This window comes from Heptranchias perlo, chromosome 3 (assembly GCF_035084215.1).
Source record: "Heptranchias perlo isolate sHepPer1 chromosome 3, sHepPer1.hap1, whole genome shotgun sequence".
In the NCBI taxonomy this organism is placed as follows: Eukaryota; Metazoa; Chordata; class Chondrichthyes; order Hexanchiformes; family Hexanchidae; genus Heptranchias; species Heptranchias perlo.
In genome coordinates, this window is record NC_090327.1 from 111,535,667 (window position 1) to 111,556,074 (window position 20,408).

General features: G+C 40.4%; 1 protein-coding gene across 1 annotated transcript in view; it reads left to right on the forward strand.

Annotated features, from left to right (window-relative positions):
• Positions 1 to 20,408, forward strand: part of LOC137319055 (cytosolic non-specific dipeptidase-like) — a 46,209-nt gene that overhangs the window by 13,843 nt on the left and 11,958 nt on the right. The window contains exons 2-8 of the mRNA XM_067981460.1: positions 7,678 to 7,767; positions 10,519 to 10,662; positions 10,954 to 11,116; positions 16,663 to 16,751; positions 18,352 to 18,552; positions 18,901 to 18,985; positions 20,196 to 20,356. Of these exons, the coding sequence (XP_067837561.1) occupies positions 7,708 to 7,767; positions 10,519 to 10,662; positions 10,954 to 11,116; positions 16,663 to 16,751; positions 18,352 to 18,552; positions 18,901 to 18,985; positions 20,196 to 20,356 (903 nt within the window). The 5' untranslated portion in view covers positions 7,678 to 7,707. The remainder of the gene's footprint in view (positions 1 to 7,677; positions 7,768 to 10,518; positions 10,663 to 10,953; positions 11,117 to 16,662; positions 16,752 to 18,351; positions 18,553 to 18,900; positions 18,986 to 20,195; positions 20,357 to 20,408) is intronic.

Here is a 20,408-nt window from a genome sequence, read left to right on the forward strand (position 1 = left end):
AGTACGCTTGTTTGAGAATCAACCTTCTCACCCTCTAATTGGATATGGAATTAAACCATGTTGTGGTCGCTCGTTCCAAGGGGATCCTTAACTAGGACATTATTAATTAATCCTGACTCATTACACAGGACCAGGTCCAAGGTTGCCTGCCCCCTTGTAGGATCAGTTACATACTGCTCAAGAAATCCATCCCTGATGCACTCAATGAACTCGTCCTCAAGGCTGCTCTGCCCAATTTGATTTGTCCAGTTAATATGATAATTAAAATCCCCCATAATTATGGCTGTTCCCTTATTACATGCCCCGACTATCTCCTGATTAATACTTCTTCCAGCAGAGTTGCAACTATTAGGAGGCCTATATACTACGCCCACTAATGTTTTTTTTCCCTTATTATTCCTTATCTCCACCCAAACTGTTTCATTATCTTGATGCTTTGTCCCAATATCATTTCTCTGTATTACAGTGATTCCTTCCTTTATTAACATAGCCACCCCACCTCCCCTTCCTTCCTGCCTGTCCTTCCTGATTGTTAAATACCCTGGCATATTTAATTCCCAGTCGTTGTCACCCTGCAGCCATGTTTCTGTAATGGCCACAAGATCATACCCATACGTAGTTATTTGTGCCGTTAACTCGTCCATATTATTACGAATGCTACGTGCATTCAGATAAAGAACTTTCAAATCTGTTTTGTGACGCTTAGTTCCTGCTTTTTCCTTTTTTAACACTTTACCTATTACTCCATACCTTCTGTCCCTTCCTGTTACGCTTTCCTCTCTCTCCCTGCTCAGGTTCCCAACCCCCTGCCACTTTAGTTTAAACCCTCCCCAACAGCACTAGCAAACACTCCTCCTAGGACAGCGGTCCCGGCCCTGCCCAGGTGCAGACCATCCAGTTTGTACTGGTCCCACCTCCCCCAGAACCGTTTCCAGTGTCCCAGGAATTTGAATCCCTCCCCCTTGCACCATTCCTCTAGCCACGTATTCATTTGAAATATCCTCCTATTTCTACTCTGACTAACACGTGGCACTGGCAGCAATCCTGAGATTACTACCTTTGAGGTCCTATTTTTTAATTTACCTCCTAACTCCCTATATTCTGCTTTTAGGACCTCATCCCCTTTTTTACCTATATCGTTGGTGCCTATGTGCACCACGACAGCTGGCTGTTCGCCCTCCCCCTCCAAAATGTTCTGTAGCCGCTCCGAGACATCCTTGATCCTTGCACCAGGGAGGCAACACACCATCCTGGAGTCTCGGTTGCGGCCGCAGAAACGCCTGTCTATTCCCCTTACAATTGAGTCCCCTATCACTATAGCTCTGCCACTCTTTTTCCTCCCAGCCTGTGCAGCAGAGCTACCCGTGGTGCCAGGAAGTTGGCTGCTGAACCTTTTGAAAGTACATAAACACATCAACCCTCTCCATTACTTCATCGAACTCAATGAAGTTAGTGAAACATGATTCGTCTTTTACAAATTCATGCAGGTTCTCATTGATTAATCCATGTTTTTCCAAATGACAATTAATTTTATCCCAGAACAAAACTAAGGGTGTAACATTTGCAATCCTCCAGTCCTCTGGCATCACTCCCATATATAAAGAGGATTGGAAGATTGTGCCAAGAGCATCCGCTATCTCCATCCTTACTTTCCTCAGCAACCTAGGATGCATCCCATCTGGACCGGGCCACACTTCTACTTTGAGCGCTGCCAACCTTTTAAGTACCTCCTCTTTATCTATTTTTATCCTATCCAATTTCTCTACTACCTCCTCCTTTACTGTGACATTGGCAGAATCTTCTTTAGTGAAGACAGGTGCAAAGTACTCATTTAGTACCTCAGCCATGCTCTCTGCCTTTACAAGATGATCTCCATTTTGGTCCCTAATCAACCTCATCCTTTGACTACCCTTTTTAATATTTATATGTTTATAGAAGATTTTTGGGTTCCCTTTTATGTTACCCGCTAATCTATTCTCATACACTCTCTTTGCCCCTCTTATTTCATTTTTTGTACTTTCTATATTCAGCTTGGTTCTCTACTGCTTTATGAGCCTGATATTTATCATAAGTCTCCTTTGAAACATAATTTCAAAGTCTTCAGGTAGAAGACAAAAGGTCTTCTACCTGAAATATTAGCTGTTTTTCTCCGCAGATGCTGCCTGACTTGCTGAGCTTTTCCAGCATTTTCTGGTTTTTGTTTAAACTCTTTTTCCCCCCCCCCCCCCTCCACAGCACTAGTTAACCTTCCCGCAAGAACATTGGTCCCAGTCCTGTTGAGGTGCAACCCATCCATCTTGTACAGGTTAACTCCTGCCTCAGAACTGGTCCGAATGCCCTGGGAATCTGAAATCTGCCCTCCTGCACCATTTCTCCAACCACACATCACCCTGCCTTATCTTACTGTTCCGATACTCAATAGCAGGTGGCACTGGTAGTAATCCAGAGGTTACCACTTTTGAGGTTCCGCTCTTTGACTTCCTCCCAGCCCCTGAAACTCTGACGGCGGACCTCAACCCTTTTCCTTCCTATGTCGTTAGTTCCAACATGGACCACAACATCCCTGTTTTAGAAGGTACCGTTTAGCTTTAAAATGATTAAAGGAAAAATGGAACACACGAACAGATAAAGACACTAACTTATTGTGCAAGGCTACAATTGATTGAAGTAGCCTCCAATTTTATCCTTTTTAACAGAGGTTATTAACTTCTATAACTAGACTTTATTTAATGTAAGAAAAGTTGGGAGTGGATTTATGCCTTTTACAGCATCTTTGTAACTGGCCAAACTGTTGATGCACGAGATCTATGACTGCTGTATTCTTTGTTAACTGCAGATTTTTATCAATTCTTACAAGCCTTAAAACTGCAGATTCCTGTGGGTGGCTAATCCATCTTTGTGACTTGAGCCAGTAATTAGATACATTTCAGTGCAATACTAAAGGAGTGCTGAATTGCCAAAGGTGTCATGCTTAGGATGAGTTGCTTAAACTGAGGTCCCATCTGCATATTCAGCTGGCCATTAAAAATCCCATGAAACAATTTTGAAGATCAGGGAGTTCTCCCACAAGCAATGTCAGCACAATAAACAGTTTAACTGGCCCTTTATCTCAATGCTGCTCATAGGATGTTTCATGCAGAATGGCTGCTGTTTGCCTACATAATACTCACTAGACTTCAAAACGTACTTAATTCTGTAACAACAACAATTTGCATTTATATAGTAAAACGTCCCAAGGCACTTCACAGGAGCGATTATCAAACATTTGACACCGAGCCACATAAGGAGATATTAGGACAGATGTCCAAAAGCTTGGTCAAAGAGGTAGGTTTTAAGGAGCGTCTTGAAGGAGTAGAGAGGCGCAGAGGTTAATGGAGGGAACTCCAGAGCTTAGGACCTAGGAGGTGAAGGCACAGCCACCAATGGTGGAACGATTAAAATCGAGGATGTAACGTGTTGAGATGTTCCATTTTGATAAGGCGCTGCTATGTAAATGAAAGTATTTGGTATTTTGCAGTGTACCCGTTGTATTTTCAGCTGATATACGACCTTTCAGTCCCTCTGTTCATTCAGCTGTGGCCTGACTCTACTGTTTTACTAACTAGATTTACAAATTTATTAGGAAGAGTGAGGCAGGGGTTGCCCCTGTCCCCTCAGATCCAAATTTATCCTGTTTTTTTTAAAAATCTGACTGCTACAATGGTTAAACTTTTCTACTCAAAGTGCTAGTCCAGCGTGTGTGTGTGTGTGTCTGTCTGTCATAATTGAGCTTTGGTTAACAGACATTGCTTGATGTTTAAAATATGAGTGCTCTTTAGCCATTGTTCAATATGTACCTTTTCCCCACAATCTTATCTTGCCCCGTACTACAATTCCATTTTATCTAAAATAATCTGTTACCAGCTCAGCAACAATCAGTCACATATAAAAGGGACTTCTCTGCCAAATTGTAAAATACTGAAGATAAGGACAGCAGGATCTTGCAACCTGGTAATAAATGTAGAAGTAATCATTTATTTGAAGTATTTTTGGCCTAAATCATCATTTCCCTTTTAATAGCTGTGATTAAAAAATGTAGGTCGATGCATTTGGTGGGGAGGAGTTGTGAAAAATTATTGCAAATAAATAACCCCAGAAAGTGTTTATAATCACTTTTGTGAGGTTGAGAATTGCCTCGCCCCAAGTAGGAAAGCCCCACTAACTGCATTTATTGTTTAACTTACTAGAAAGGTGTAAATGATTTATTTGGTTAGGCGCTGACTGTACATTAATCTGTTTTAAGAGTTGAGCTCTTTTAAAGAAGTGAGACTGTTTCCATCAATGTCCGTCCTTTAGTACATTGCTAGTGAATAAAATAATAATGTACCAATACAGAGAGACCAAAAAGCAAACCTTCAGACATGGAGGAATGTAAACTTGTACAATGCTGAATTCAGTTTACATTGAGGTTTTGTTCCCAGAGTGTTCAGGTAGATGTCTTCCATTTTAAATTTAAAAAGGCAGTCTGTGTGACCACTGCTTAGAGAGAGGAACTGAGGCAGCTCTGCAAGGTTGGAGGCCAGAGTAAGGCTCACTTCTAGTAGGTTATCTATCAGGCAACTATCGGCACTTTTATTCTGCAGTTCCGATTTTGGGAGAGAGCTGCTACATAATACCTGGCCCCACTCCTTCCCAGTTACATTTTCAGCTGGCCCCATTCTCTATCAAATGCTGGGCAGAACCTGAGCTGCTGATTTCCTGTGGCAGTTCATGACACCCACAAAAGAGCTGAGTTGACTTTTACATTATTCCTATGCAAATGATGATGCAGAGTCATGTGTTGGAAAAGCTGCTCATTTCTTTAAAGTAGTTCAACTCTTAAACCAGATTAAAATACACCTTAAGGTCAGTCAGCGCATCATTTACAACAAGGTGCAACCTAGTAAGTTAAACAATAAACGTGTGCTTTGGCCAGTTTTAAAACAAAGTGGTACTCCTGTGAGGAGTGTGAAAGCAATGTGGGTTCACTATAGAATCATAGAAAGTTACAGCGCAGAAGGAGGCCATTTGGCCCATCATGTCCGTGCCATTCGAAGAAGAGCTATCCAGCTTAATCCCACTTTCCAGCACTTCAAGTGCACGTCCAAGTATTTTTAAATGAGTTGAGGGTTTCTGCCTCTACCACCCTTTCAGGCAGTGAGTTCCAGACCCCCACCACCCTCTGGGTGAGAACACTTCTCCTCAGATCCCCTCTAATCCTTCTACCAATTACTTTAAATCTACGCCCCCTGGCACTGACCACTCTGCTAACGGAAATAGGTCCTCCCTATCCACTCTATCTAGTCCTGTCATAATTTTATACACCTCAATTAAATCTCCTCTCAGCCTCCTTTTATTCCAAAGAAAATAACCCCAGCCTATCCAATCTTTCCTCATAGCCAGAATTCTCCAGCCCTGGCAACATCCTCGTAAATCTTCTCTGTACCCTCTCTAGTGCAATCACATCTTTCCTGTAATGTGGTGACCAGAACTGTACACAGTACCCAAGCTGTGGTCTAACTAGTGTTTTATACAGTTCTAGCATTACCCCCCTGCTCTTACATTCTATGCCTCGGCTAATAAAGGAAAGTACCCTGTATGCCTTTTTAACCACTTTATCTACCTGTCCTGCTACCTCCAGGGATCTGTGGACATACATTCCAAGGTCCCTCACTTCCTCTACACTTCTTAGTACACAAATAATGGGAGGATACTCCTTTGCCTTGTTTGCCTTCCCCAAATGCATTACCTCACACTTCTCTGGATTGAATTCCATTTGCCACTTTTCTTCCTCCCCCCCCCCCCCCCCCCCCCCCCAAAGTGAGATCTTTCTGCAGTCTACAGCTTTCCTCCTCACTATCAGACACGCAGCCAATTTTTGTATTATCTGCAAACTTCTTGATCAAGTCCCCCACATTTCCCAAGTCCAGATCATTAATATATACCACAAAATGCAAGGGACCTAGTACTGAGCCTTCCAGAAACCCACTGGAAACAGCCTTCCAGTCACAAAAACACCTGTCAACCATTACCCTTTGCTTCGTGCCACTGAGCCAATTTTGGATCCAACTAGCCACTTTCCCTTGGATCCCATGGGCTTTTACTTTTTTGACCAGTCTGCCATGTGGGACCTTGTCAAAAGCCTTGCTAAAATCCATGCAGACTGCATCAAATGTGTTACCCTCCTTATTACCTGCTCAAAAAATTCAATCAAGTTAGTCAGACACCGTCCCTTAACAAATCCATGCTGACTGTCCTCGATTAACCCGTGCCTTTCTAAGTAACGATTTATGCTGTCCCTCAGAATCGCTTCCAATAATTTGTCCACCACTGACATTAGAGTGACCAGCCTGTAATTGCTCGGTCTATCTCTTTCTCCCTTTTTTAAACAATGGTACAACGTTAGCAGTCCTCCAATCCTCCAGCACCACTGCTGTAACCAGTGAAGATTGGAAAATGATGGTCAGAGCCCCTGCTATTTCCTCCCTTGCTTCTCTAAGCAGCCAGGGATACGTTTCATGCAGGCTTAGCGATTTATCTACTTTCAAAGATGCTAAACCCCTTAAAACTTCCTCTCTCACTATGTTTATCCCATCCAATATTTCACATTTCTCCTTAACTACAACCTCTGCATTGTCCCCCTCTTTTGTGAAGCCAGACGCAAAGTATTAAGAACCGTACCCCCATCTTCCGCCTCCACACGTAGGTTACCTTTTCGGTCTATAATAGTCCCTACTCTTTCCTTAGTTATCCTCTCCCTCTTTTTGTATTTATAAAACATTTTTGCATTTTCCTTAATTTTACTTGTCAGTATTTTTTCATGCCCTAGCTTTGCTTTCCTAATTTCCTTTTTAATTTCACCCTTGTACTGTCTATACTCCTCTCTGTTTTCTGCAGCCTTGAGCTCTTGGTGTCTGACATAAGCTCCCCCTTTTTTTTTCCCCTCCAATCTTATTTAATTCCAGCCATTTTTCTCCTACCTCCCCATTCTTGTTAGTGTGCTGAGTAGGCTGCATTAAATTGGAGTAGAACTCACATTCTACCACTCAACTGTTACTTTGTGGAGGTGAAATCCCCCTCCCTCTTCCCCCTCCCCCAGCGTATGCAACATCATCAGATGTGAGAAGGCTGTAACTCTTCAAAATGGTATCACATTTAATGGACTGTAGACTAGAACAGAATTGAGGTCTGCCGTCTCATCCGTCAGTCCAGCTTGCCTGCCTTTGTTTACAACTTTGTCCTCCTGCACAGATGCCAAGGAAAGAAAAGCAACTTATTGCTGATGGCAGAGGGGAAGGTTATCATCAGCAAAAGTTACCAAGTTATGAATGGCCGGAGTGAGAACTGGGTGAAGTGTGCAACTGGGATAAAAGGTGGTTTACACAAACTTTGCTGCAGCCTTGCATGAAAGCTGCCTCTGTTCTACAGCACTTTTTTTTAAATGAAAAATTTGATATTGTTGTCATTTTTTTGACCGTGTTTTTTTTAAAAAAGGGTTAGTTGGTTGAGCTATTCTCTAAATTACACCCCGTCTTAATTGGAGAGCTTGCTGTGGTTGCAGATTTTGATGGGTGGAGCTTCAGCGTCTCCCAGGCCTTTTAAAAACAGGAAGATGCAAAGTTTGGCTGCTTTACTCAGCGTAATTCTTTCTTCCTTCAGAACGACAGCTGCACTCTGCTCACCACAGCGATGTCGTACCTTCCCAAACTTTTCAAGCACATCGATGACAATCAAGAATTGTATGTCAAAGTAAGTTATTTTAACTGCACCAATCTACAGCTTAAGTAGTTTTTTTTTTGCTTTTCTATTACAGTCCTACAAACTTTTTTAAAATAAATAATCACAAAGAGAAAGTTCGGCCGTACTCAGTGCTGAAGGTTTGATCTGCTGATCACGTGGCATTGCTGGGAGTGAACTGGCTTTAATGTTTATGCAGGTTGTTTGGAGAAATCCTTGCCCTTTTTGAGGAGTTTATTTCTGTGTCACAGTCACACTGATGTCAGCAGGTGTAATCTGAGCTCAGTACTTGCATGTTGCAGATTGAATAGTTACCATGATTAGTTAGACACACTTTTGATCGTTGGAAAAGCTTGTGAATTTAAAATAAAATTGCTGGACTATAACTTGGTGTTGTAAAATTGTTTATACTTTTGATCAGCAAGGGAGTCAAAGGATAGGGGGAAAAGGCGGGGAATGTGGAGTTGAGGTAAAAATCAGATCAGCCGTGATCTCATTAAATGACGGAGCAGGCTCGAGGGGCCGAATGGCCTACTCCTGCTCCTATCTCTTATGGTCTTATGATCTTATAGAGAACAGACAGCTCCACAGCAATAATCTAATTTTTAAAAACTTCCTGGCACTTGTGCTGTGTGCAGTTCATACGTCCAACATTTTTGTTTTGAATTGGAAGAACATCTGTGACTGGGCAGTACAGTGACTGAATGCAGCAGAGTGAGATTCAGTGTCTACAATTGGTGGCTTGGGGGGAGGGTGGGAGAGAGAAGATTTGGCTTTCCCTCTGTCGCCATGCTATTCTGGCAAGTGTCTAAATTGGCAGCTATATGAAGCTAATCCTTAAGGCAGGTAATCTTCACACCTGAGCCCATGTCCCGGAGGTTAAATTTCAAACTGTTTTTCAATTGAATCAAAACTCTGGAGACAAGTTGTGTTGCTGCGTAATCTAGTTTGAATTGCTCTGACTGGGGAATATATTTAACTTTGATTGTGGTGTTCTATTGATCCATATGATTCAAACCTGTGAATTACGGTTGTTCATTTGAGAAAAGATTATTAAAGTGGGAAACGCAAGAGAGATTCTGAAGTCTTGGCCAGGGTGTGGACTCGGGACTGAAAGTGATCTGGTTCTTATTTGAAATCAAATCCAGCTTAAAGCTTTTTTTAAAAAAAAAAACAAGCTCAGAACTATTTCTACAAATTTCAAGGTAAATCAGTGTGGCTAGGAATCATTGTGTAAGATCCCTCCTTGTACATTCCTTTTTTAAGGTCAAAATGTTTTGTTCTTTCCATATTTCAGCAATTTAATAAAATCTGTGTAATTAAGACCTCCCAACGTGACAAGACAGTTTTTTTAAGGAAGTGGTTCTGAAATGTTGTAATATAGTCTGGGGCTACTGACGTGGATTCCTCACCCCCTCCCCCCCAAACCTCACCCCGTTTCATACTGGGAGACTGGTTCCAGAGCAAAGAAACAGGCAGACAGATTTGTGTGCACTCAGTTTCTGGCTGCTGAAAGCTCCTCAAATGCCAGGGAGGGATCTTTCAGGCTAGTAGGTAGAAAATCACATCGCTGGCTCATAGGAATGGGCTGAGGGCTCAGCCTACCTGCAGCCAGAATAGGCAGCAGCCTCTTCCCTGACAGCAACGTTTGTTTTCTGGGGCAGAAGAGTAGTGGCACTACCACCTCTGACAGCACTGGTGAAGCTGCCTCCTTTAGTTGGGGTTGAAATCTCCGGATTGGCTATGTTGCCGTATTTATTTTACGGTGCAGTCAGTGAAGTTGGGGCCGCTATAGTTAGCATTGCGGTGGTCTTAATAAGTACAGGCCACTAGTTTCCGGTCAAACTCTTGTTTTTAATGCATGGGATTCTGGAATCTCATTCCTAATCCTGCCTGTGTTTCTGTTTTAAAAACTATAAACCAGTTGCCTTGGTTACAAATCATTTGAGCTGTTTACTTCTGGTTTGTCATATAATCTGCCACTTAAATGCAAGTTATCCATGATTCTCTTCATATTTAGATCTGGGGAGGGGAAATTCTAAAACATGAACAGGCAGGGACCTTGAGACTGAGTGGTCATCTTCCATTCTGCACTATTGCTTGATTCAACTGGTAGCTACATATTTCTAATCTAGTGTGTTTAAAATTTGATTTGATCATTATTCTTATCGTGACATTGCAGTATAAATGCTTTTTTGTCACAGTTTTAATATCTTGTAGTGCATTCTGTATCACAGTAACTACTGAACAGAATACTTTGGTAGGTTACTGAGGTGATCGTGATTACTGTTGGTACAACACTTGTTTCATATCCTCTGGGTTAACGGAACTTTTTACTTTAAAATATAGCATGCAAATGATGTACATCAATTGTTTCTGCCACACGAAATGAAATATGTGCAATGCCTCTATCCCCCACCCCGAGAACTAGTTTGTGAATCTGATATTCAGTTAAAATGGTAAGTGTGCCAGAAAAAAAAGCGACAAACCAGATAGTGCATCTACACATTGTTAAATATTCACAATGTGATTGTATAAATAAAATCCATGTTGGAGACTAGTGGTTTGCAGAAAACAGCCATTATCTCAGCCACCTAATCTCGGGCTTGCCTGAGACTTAATTTTGTTTTATATAATCCTCTATACGAGGTCTCTCTAATCTCAGTTGTAGAGTAGTTCATTGTTAATGTAATCTGTGGGGCAAATCACAAACTGTGACGATAGCTTTTTAAGTTCAGTTACTTAGCTGTCTTGTTTCCCTAGCGTCTCGCAGAATGGGTGGCAATTCAGAGTGTGTCCGCATTACCAGAGAAGAGGAACGAAACCATAAGGATGGTGGAGTTTGTTGCCGAAGAGATAAAACGATTGGGTGGATCAGTGGAACTGGCAGATATTGGGCAACAAACGGTGAGAACCAATAGAATGTATGCATTTGAAACTTCCTTCAGTCATTTACATATGTCTCTTCCAAGTTTTCTTTCCTTTTTCTTCTGAAAGTGTTGAATCTTGGAGTATGGTTTCTCAGGTGCTGACAACCCACTTGCACCTATTGATGGATCAGCATTTTATTTCATGTAACCAGAATTTGGAATTGTACATCAGAAATTAGATACACATCTCACTCTGTAATAAAGTTTTACATTCTGCCACTGATCTTAAATTTCATTGTATGCAATGTTCTTTTTTGTTTTAAATTAGCTGCCTGATGGAACAAAAATTCCTCTTCCTCCAATTCTATTGGCCACACTAGGCAATGACCCAAAAAAGAAGACACTATGCATCTATGGGCATCTGGATGTTCAGCCTGCCCAAATTGAGGATGGCTGGAACACTGAGCCCTTCACATTGGTGGAAAAAGATGGTAAGTTTTTTTTGTTAGTTACTAGAATTCCCTTTCTGGCCTGAGTTGTGGTACTGATTTCACCGATTGCAATCCTAGTTTGTTCATTTGGTCTCTGGTCTTATACTTCATCTCTCTGAGCCATGAACTTTGCCAGTCTGGTTGGAAAACCTTGCAAGTTCCAAAAAAATTGGTCAATTGCTCAGATTTACACTGCTCCTGTTTGATAATCACACATGCAATGCAAGTTGGTGAACCTCATGGAAAACACAATGGTCTCCCTTTCATTTCTTGTGATACTTTGAGGTCTCCCCTGGTTAGCCTGCTTTACAGTCCCCATCTCTTGTCCACCTTGCTCTTGTTCTTATTTTGTCAACAAAACTTAACTATAGTAACAGGGAAAACTTCATAAAATTTTAATGGTGGAAGAAGTCACCTATTGCTGAATTATGTAATATTGCAAGTGAATGCAGTCTGGCAACTGGCTGCTACACTCCACTATATATAGTGAACATTTAATCATCAATCAAATGCCCTTTCTCCTCAATTTAAGTTTTCAGCAGAATTACTAAAATCCATTAATGATCAACACAAGATTGTCTTTGAATACTTTGATCAAAGATGAAAGATAAATTGTACTTCAATGATTCCAATGGGTCAGTGGGTAATTACACTGTATAGTGTAGTGTTGAGCCACACATACCAGAAAAGTCCTAAGATCAACCATTACTGATCTTAGCTGGGGACCCAATTAAGATGCTGCAATGGGCCGCAGCATCCCAGAAATATGTGGGTAAAAAAATCAGCTAAGGTTTTCAATCCTGATCACTGTCCCTGTTGGAAGCGCAAGGCAGTCAGAGGTTTTGATTGTAATGAACCCAATGCTTGAACAGCCTGTTGCCAAACACAAATGAAGAATAGCCTTGAGGTACCAGAGGATTGCTGCTGCTGCTGCTGTCCTTCAAACTGTTCTCCTGAAATGCCGATTCATGCTGGAGAAATAAAAGGAGGGGGAAAAAATGTCACTCTCCCCACAGTATGTCAAAATATTGTCCAATTATAGTCAATATTTTATCAAATATATTTGTAGGCACTCATTCATCTTGGCTCCATTGGTAGCACTCTCACATCCGAGTAAGAAGGTTGTGGGTATAGGCCCCACTCCAGAGACTTGAGCACACTTCAATGCAGCACTGAGGGAGTGCTGCATTATCAGAGGTGCAGTCCTTCAGTTTAACTGAGGCCTTTCTACACTCAGGCGGATGTAAAAGATCCAATGGCATTATTCAAAGAAGAGCGGAGGAGTTCTCCCAGTGATCTGGCCAACATTTATTCCTCAACCAACGTCACTGGTCGTCTCATTGCTATTTGTGGGACCTTGTGTGCAAATTGGCTGCCCCGTGTTTGCCTACAAAACAACAGTGACTGCACTCTAAAAGTGATTAATTGGTTGTAAAGCACTTTGGGACATCCTCAGGATTTGAAAGGCCCTATATCAATGCAAGTTTTTAAAGAATTTGTTCTTGGGATGTGAATGACACTGGCCAGTGCAGTATTTATTGCCCATCTCTAGTTCTCCTGAGGGCATTAAGAATCAACCATATAATATGGGACTGGAGTCATGTGTTGGGTACTTCCCGGAAGTATGTTTGTGAAACCAGTTGGAGTTTTGCAATGAAAACTGCATCTTTTGTGGACTAGCTCATAAGTTACTAGATTTATTGAATTCAATTTTGCAACTTGTCGTGGTGAGATTTCCCAACTTCTGGGTTGTTAGTCCAGTAACATAACCACTAGGCTACTGTACCCTTCTCTTCCCTAGTCATGAAAGAATATTTTTTTTAAAAATGTATGTGATTGATCTCTTATGCAATTCTGCTCACTTTCAGTGGAGGTTAAATCTTAATCCAAAACTGTAATATGTAACAATATTAATTTCCTCTGTTGCCTTGAGACATTAATTTTGACATCAACATTTGTTCTGAGAAAATGTGTTTTAATTAAATTATTTGTCAGAGGCCCCCTTCCTTTATTATTTTGTGACATAATACGTGGTAGCCAGATCCTGTTCTGAGCATTTTTAAAAAAACTATCAGCAGTTTAAAAACATGATCCAGAAAAATGTGACGTCATCTGAAACTGAAAGCATTAAAAAATCATGTGAAGATTTGTCACTGATGAGTTGTGGTTACTTAAAAAAAAATCAGCAAAATGCCAAAGAATGAGTCCCTGCACAGATCTGAAAACTTGTTAGTCATCCAACTTTTATAAAAAAAAAATCAATTTCCTATACATGGATTTTCTAAGCCTTTTCTGCCCATATTCATTTTTAAAATATTTTTTTTTACCCTTCCCTTCTTGATTATATTAATACATCTTCCACTTCTTATTTTTCAGTTTTGAAGAAGGGTCTGCACCCAAAACCTTAATTTGTCTATTCTTTCCACAAATACTGCTGAGTGTCTTCAGAATTTTCTCTTTCAGATTTCCAGGATCTGCCCCTGCTTTTTGCTTTCTTCCCATGTTATTCCTACCAACACAATTTTCACTGGCATGCTGCACACTGCCTTGCTATCCTCAAGACTAAAATATCTGTTGCCTATTTGTTTTTGTGGGAGGTTTTGTGTTCTGTAAACCTCCAGCATACAGAATCAAATTCAAACCAGATGTGCATTGCAAACCGTCTGGGATGATCCCATATGGCCTGTGCCGTCTCCTGAATCATGATCTTGGAGGAAGCCCTCTTGACTGCATTGGTCTGGACAGGACAAGGGAGCAGTGCAATTAGGAAGTTTCCCTACAGTATCTGTTACAGATCATCCTAGATGGAGAAGACCTTTCGAACATTATGGGGATATTCAGATTTCCATTCCAACTTCTGATAGGCAGTGAGAAGTAAACCACTTTTTAAGTCATCAGCCAAATGAGTTACACTGCCCCTCCCCACCAGAAAATATACTTATTGGGGATACCTATGGATCTTTGCTTGGACTAGAAGTCAAAATTAATTAAAATTGGGATCTTGGTATTTCATTTCATTTTAAGAAATCAAATGCTGGGTTTCAAAGATTTACCATACTACTTGCATATTTTCTCTTGAGTGGCCTTTGAGATGTACTGGAAGAGTTGGTGAGACTGACATTGAGAGCAAACTGTCCTCTTCCCCTTTTTAAAAGCTAAACTGATGTCACAAATCAGTGCCTCACCTGAGCAGAGTTAGCAGGATAAATCTGATTAGTCGTGCTTGATATGTGGACCACAGCAGGTAATGCCATTGAGTTATCTGTGCACAATTCCTCTAATGACTCTACAAGTAACGTATTGCAAAAATTATTGATTTATTTCTACTGATTCCTTCATGTTTTTTGTTTCTAACCCTGTGCTGTGTTCTTGACTGCATTAATCGACTATGCAGCTAGAATAAATTACACTGGTGGCAACAATCATGAAACAGTTCTTTGTAATTGGGCATTGCACACAAATGAAAAGGAAGGTTGGGAATACCAGAACTTTCCTTCATATATTATTGGGGGGGGGGGGGGGGGGGGGTGACTCTAGTTAAAAGTTACATACTTCCTTACTTGTCCACCATGCACCTTTTTCCTGTTCACTGCCAATGCTGCTCTCAAGCTGGCTGTGAGAAGGTGTGTCAGAGTACAGAGGGTCAGCTTGCTCTCTTTGAAAGCAAAGTTTTTCAACTGTTTCCATATTACCTGAGATCAAGGGCTAGTCTGTGGCGATGTGGGTGCGATCATGCATTCTACACTCAATAATACATTAGTACTCTAATGTCGCATGCTCATAGCTGTCTCAAAACTGTGTGCTTAAATTACATTACATTGCTTACATTACTTGAAGGAAATAATTTCTCGCGTGAATGAATACAACAGCTGTCGGGATCATAAGGTTGCAAACGGTAGTCATTGTGCAGAAAATCATGTGGTTCCTACTGCATACTCTGTGGATGTAAATTTACTGAGAATAAAAAGCATGATTTTGAGAAACTGAAGCAAAATGATGAGGTATAATAAAAATAAGGGTTCAATAAAAATAAGATTCCTGCATTTATTTTAGTAATAGAAAAGAATGAATTAAAATTTTTATCAAGCCCCATGTAAAAGTGGGATTATTTGTCATTTTTGATGAGAAATGATTTTGGGAATACTGCTCTTTTTCCGCTGCACGTAGACACATTTAAGGGGAAGCTAGATAAGTACATGAGGGAGAAAGGAATAGAAAGATATGCTGATAGGGTGAGATGAAGTAAGGTGGGAGGAGGCTCGTATGGAGCATAAACACTGGCATAGACTAATTGGGCCGAACGGCCTGTTTTCTGTGCTGAAAATTCGATGTAATCTGTATATAAGGACTTCATTCTGGCCCCTTTTTCTCTTCATTCTCTATGGTTTCATTGCAACAGATAGAATCCAGTTTTGGACTATTTTCCTTAAAATCACTTTAATAATTTGGTAGTAGTCTTTTTATTGTGTATCTTTTTGATTCCTTTTTATAAGACTGTTTTACTTGCCCTTCTCCACCTATTCCACCCAATCCCCACTATGGTTTGAAGTTCTGTTTAGAATATTCCAGTGCACATAGTCTTTGGCCAGTGTTCAGTTTCAGTCCCTGGCTTACATTTATTTGCTAGCTCCTGAGTTCAAGACTTGTGTTGAAGGTTGAGTTCTGGTGACTGATATCCATGACGCTCATTTATGCTGTCTTCTGATGATGCAGAATTCAGTTGGACAAGATTTCCGTGTCTTGGAAACATTTGTTATCAATGCAGCAATTGATTTAATATGTTTAGATCTCTACCTGTTAGCTAGTTGATTGTTTGTGAGGTGGGAGGGCTGATGAAATGTCCAGGATTGGAGCATACTGTGGAAACAATTTTACTTAAATTGCCTCCGACACTTGCAAATATCAAGGAAGCACTATTTCTATAAGTGAGTTTTAAGGAGAAAGTATTTAGTGATCGTTACATGACTCCTGCTACGTTGTACTCATTTAAATAACTTGTTATTGACACATATCTTCCTCAGGTTTTTGTTTTTAAGGAAAATTCCTCTCTTTCCCCTGTTACCTTAGGCCACATACCAACCATGAGTGAGCTTCTGCCAATATTTTTTAATGTGTGTTTCCCCCATCTCTCTTCACACCTTGTCTCTCCTTTCTTCGTTTTAAGGACATACCTAACCTTTGCAAAGTGCTTACAGCTTGAATGCAACAAGATTGCAGCAACAGTGTTGTAAGGAGTTGGTTTTTATCAGGGGGACTCTTAGGCCTGCAGTTGATAGTATTTATGGCAGTTTCTTCTAAATAGTTGATGGGTTATCTTAAGACTGCATTACTGCATAATTTTTTTCCACTCAGTTCTCCTCTAACTTTTTGTTTTGTAACAATGAGAACTCATTGTTGAAACAAAAAGACATGAAAAATCAATGGATGTAGGTTGTAATTTTTCTGAAGCATTTGAGTGTTTCAAAATGAGGTTACTGATGAGACCAGTGTTTACCCCCCGCCCCCGCCACACTTTTTAAAAATTCTGATGTTTGGAACTTTTATAGGGAAACTATATGGGAGAGGTTCTACTGATGACAAAGGACCAGTGCTGGCATGGCTGAACTGTATTGAAGCTCTTCAACAAATAAAGCAGGTAATAAAGTTTATCTTTTTAGTGCTTGGTTTTTGCTCTGCATGCGATAATGCATTATCTCTGGAAGGCAAAGAATAGTTCATACGTTTATGCTTACAGTAGCCTTTCCTTGCCAGTTGCTATACCTAGTCCTCCAAAAATGTAATGATGCAGCAAGACTTGATTTGGACTTTGACATCATGATTGCTGCGTGGGTATATTTTGAACTATGAATTTTCTCAAAGGAGTGTTCTGAGTGGACACTTCATTACAGCAAAAATGTGAGTTTTGTCCCATTCACGAGAGAAATGATGCTCTAAACACTGCGTTTCTGGGAGTTTACCAGATCAAAATTAGTATTTAATTGAATAAAGGATTCAGCTGTTTAAATATTTTATGGATTAAGGTGGGGCACAAGTAGACAGTTAACTAATTCTTGGAGCATTGTTAGTGAGGGAATCTTTCTGAAACACTGATATGATCCCTTCTGGTTCAAAGTTTTGGAATGTTTGTTTAATTCTTAAATTCAGAGTGCGAACAATGCAACTCTTTTTTTTCCTCCCCTTTCCCCACCCCCTTCAATTTACTCCCTTTCTTGAGTCCTGCTGGGGCACAGTTTCATAGGATCTCCCTATGAGAGTTTCAGGAGAGGGACTTACTATTCCAGCTTTGGGGGATCACAGCCAAGTCTAATCCTATCTCAACCAGCATGCTTATGTTTTGCAGTAGGGAGCCACTGGAGAGCAGTCATGAGCAGGAATGCTGGCTGATTTTTTTTTTCTCTATTTCTCTCAGCCCAGGGATGTTGAAACTAGCTAACCGCGTCCCTAATGCTGTGCTAATGAGAGCAGGTAGAACAATGCAGGCTGCAGCTGAAGCCTGGGGGCTTCCTATTTTGTTTGAGTAACACGTCAGGGAGCTGCAACCCCTTTTGAATTCCTGGTCTACAATAAAATGAATAGTGCTGAAGTTGAGGAAATCCCTAAAGAGGATTCAGTCGGAGGTGTGATTCGTACTATATCCGTGAATGCAGAATGAATCCGATAAGGATAACTTTGGATAACTCCTCCATCATGCAGTATGCAGGTCTGCCATGAACTTGCCATGAAGCTGTAAGGATCATCGGCCATATTGATGAGTTAGTCACTGTCACTATTCGGTTTATGTTCTAGCTTCTTATTGACAACAAATATGATCCAAGTAGGGATGGCTTTCTTTAGCAGTATAAGACAGCTCTCTGAAAATTGATGGTTATTGTAGCTGGTATTAATACTCCAGCACACTGCGCGATGGGCCAATCATCTTGCTGGTTCTATTGATTATATATGGGTCAATAAATCTTACCTGTTTAGTGAATATAAAATGTTGTGTGGTATTTAATTAAGCATAGTTGGCTTGTCCAGTTTGGTTTTATAAAAGGTTTGTTTCTTTCAGTATGTGAATTTAATCATTTTTGTTTTGTTTCTGTACTGCTGGTTCAGTGAATAACTAATCCTGTGATTAAGTTTTTCTGGTGACTTGTATTTCCATTCAATAGATTTTAAGTGCCACATTGTGCAATTAAAAGCATTGAATTCTAATGCTGGAAAGCTATGACTGGTTTCTTGTGGCCTTTCTGTAGGAAGTCCCAGTTAATATCAAGTTCTGCTTTGAAGGCATGGAGGAGTCCGGATCACAAGGTCTTGATGATCTAGTATTTGCTCGAAAAGACACCTTCTTCAAGGATGTGGATTTCGTCTGTATTTCTGATAACTACTGGCTTGGCCAGAAGAAACCTTGCCTAACTTATGGCCTCCGAGGCAACTGCTTCTTCCATGTGGAGGTAAATTTTGTAATTTTTTTGTTTCGCTTTACATGTGGTTCTCGCAGTTTCATTTCATCCTTCAACTGTTTAAAGGTGAATTGTATATTTATTAAATTCAGTATTGTCTCAGATAGATCCTGTAATATTTAAATTCCAGGTTCAATAAGTGTTTTCTGATTCTGGATCAGTGTGGTGAAGGCTTTAGCAGTAGATCTTTGCTGGATTTACGCCCTGTATTTGCAATACTGTATTGGAGCCAAATACCCAATCCTGTTCTGTTAGATATTGCTGCAGTAACCTAGCAGTAAGGAATGAAAATGTGCTGTAATAAATATGAAGTGTTAACGTGTTACGGTTCCAATCTAGGTTACATGCTCTGATAAGGATCTGCATTCCGGCGTCTTTGGTGGTACAATACATGAAGCGATGAGGGACCTGATTTATTTATTGGGTAAGAGCTCATTAATTACTGACTCCTGGATTACTGTATGTGGGCTTACAGTAATCATTCCAGTTTTGCAATTTGAAATTAGAGGGCATATATGCTAAATGCTGAATAAAGGATTCACCAACAGGGGGGAAAATGAAAAGTGGAGAGAGTTTGTCAGCTGTGGGCCAAGTAACTTATTTCCTGTAATAGACTGGTCATTAATGTATATTCTGCTCATCAAACAGATTAGATTTTTTTTATAGTCCTTGTTCATTGTATCGACATACAAATAGGATATTACCACCGTTTCACTAGGGGTGCAGGGAAGGGGGCAGGAAACACCTTTAAGAAATTTTTGTAGTCAGCTGACATAGAAGGCCTCGTCCTGGACTGTGTTCTTTTTTCCGTCATTGGCAACAGATCCGTGCTGTCTCCAATAACAGAAAAGATTTGCAACACCATGTGGGTTTTTTTTTGTTCAATTTAAAAATAATTGCACAGAAGAGCGTTTTCTGCATTTTTCTTTCAGAATTATTAAGTGTGCTTCACTGGTAGCATTTTGAGCACCAACTCACTGCAGTTTACTGAGCAAATGAAATAAAATGTAGTTAGTTATTAAGTAACTAGTTTGCTGCAGTGTTACTTTTCTGCAAAATTTAAAAAACCTCTGAGTTAAAGCAGTGAATTTGTAGAACCCTCAAAGACCTAACAGCCAAATATGTGGAACCTTTCATGTTTTGCATTTAGTCTGTGCTACTCTGCTGGCACTACCACCTGTTAGAGAGAATTAGGATTGAAGCATGGCCTTTAGTTCAATGCAGTGGCCAACAATAACCCTGAACTTTGCATGTTACTGTTTGTCACTCACAAGCACACATCCCAAATTTGCTGAATGAATTACTTGGGTCTGAAAAAAAAAATTGTATTGGGGCTGAGACACCCCAGGAATTTTCCACGTTGCAAGTTTTCATTCATGAATTGACTGCAACACATTCAGGAAAGAGAATTTTGTGTGTGTAATGCAAGCCCAGGTAGATTCTCCCTTGTGCTCAAAGTACTTGATCTAGAGCTAACCAGCTTTGTTATGGATTCTAAAGGCTCTTCAGACCCAGTTTTAGATCATTTGCTTACTTGGCTTTGTTGCACCAATGGCATATTAGTTGATGCGGTGGCATTGGGACTTTGTAGGCATGTCATGCCAGGAGTCTAACCAAAATCTCATTTTAAATAGGCAAGTTGGTGGACAAAAGAGGAAAGATCCTCGTTCCTGGTATTGAGGAATCAGTGGCACCAGTCACAGAGGAGGAAAAGTCATTGTATGAAAAAATAGACTTTGACATTAAAGAATACTGTAAAGATGTGGGTACCTGTCAGCTGCTGCACAGCACTACGGTATGTTTGTATGTAATTAAACTTTTGATTCTATGGATAGTTGTTTTAATGT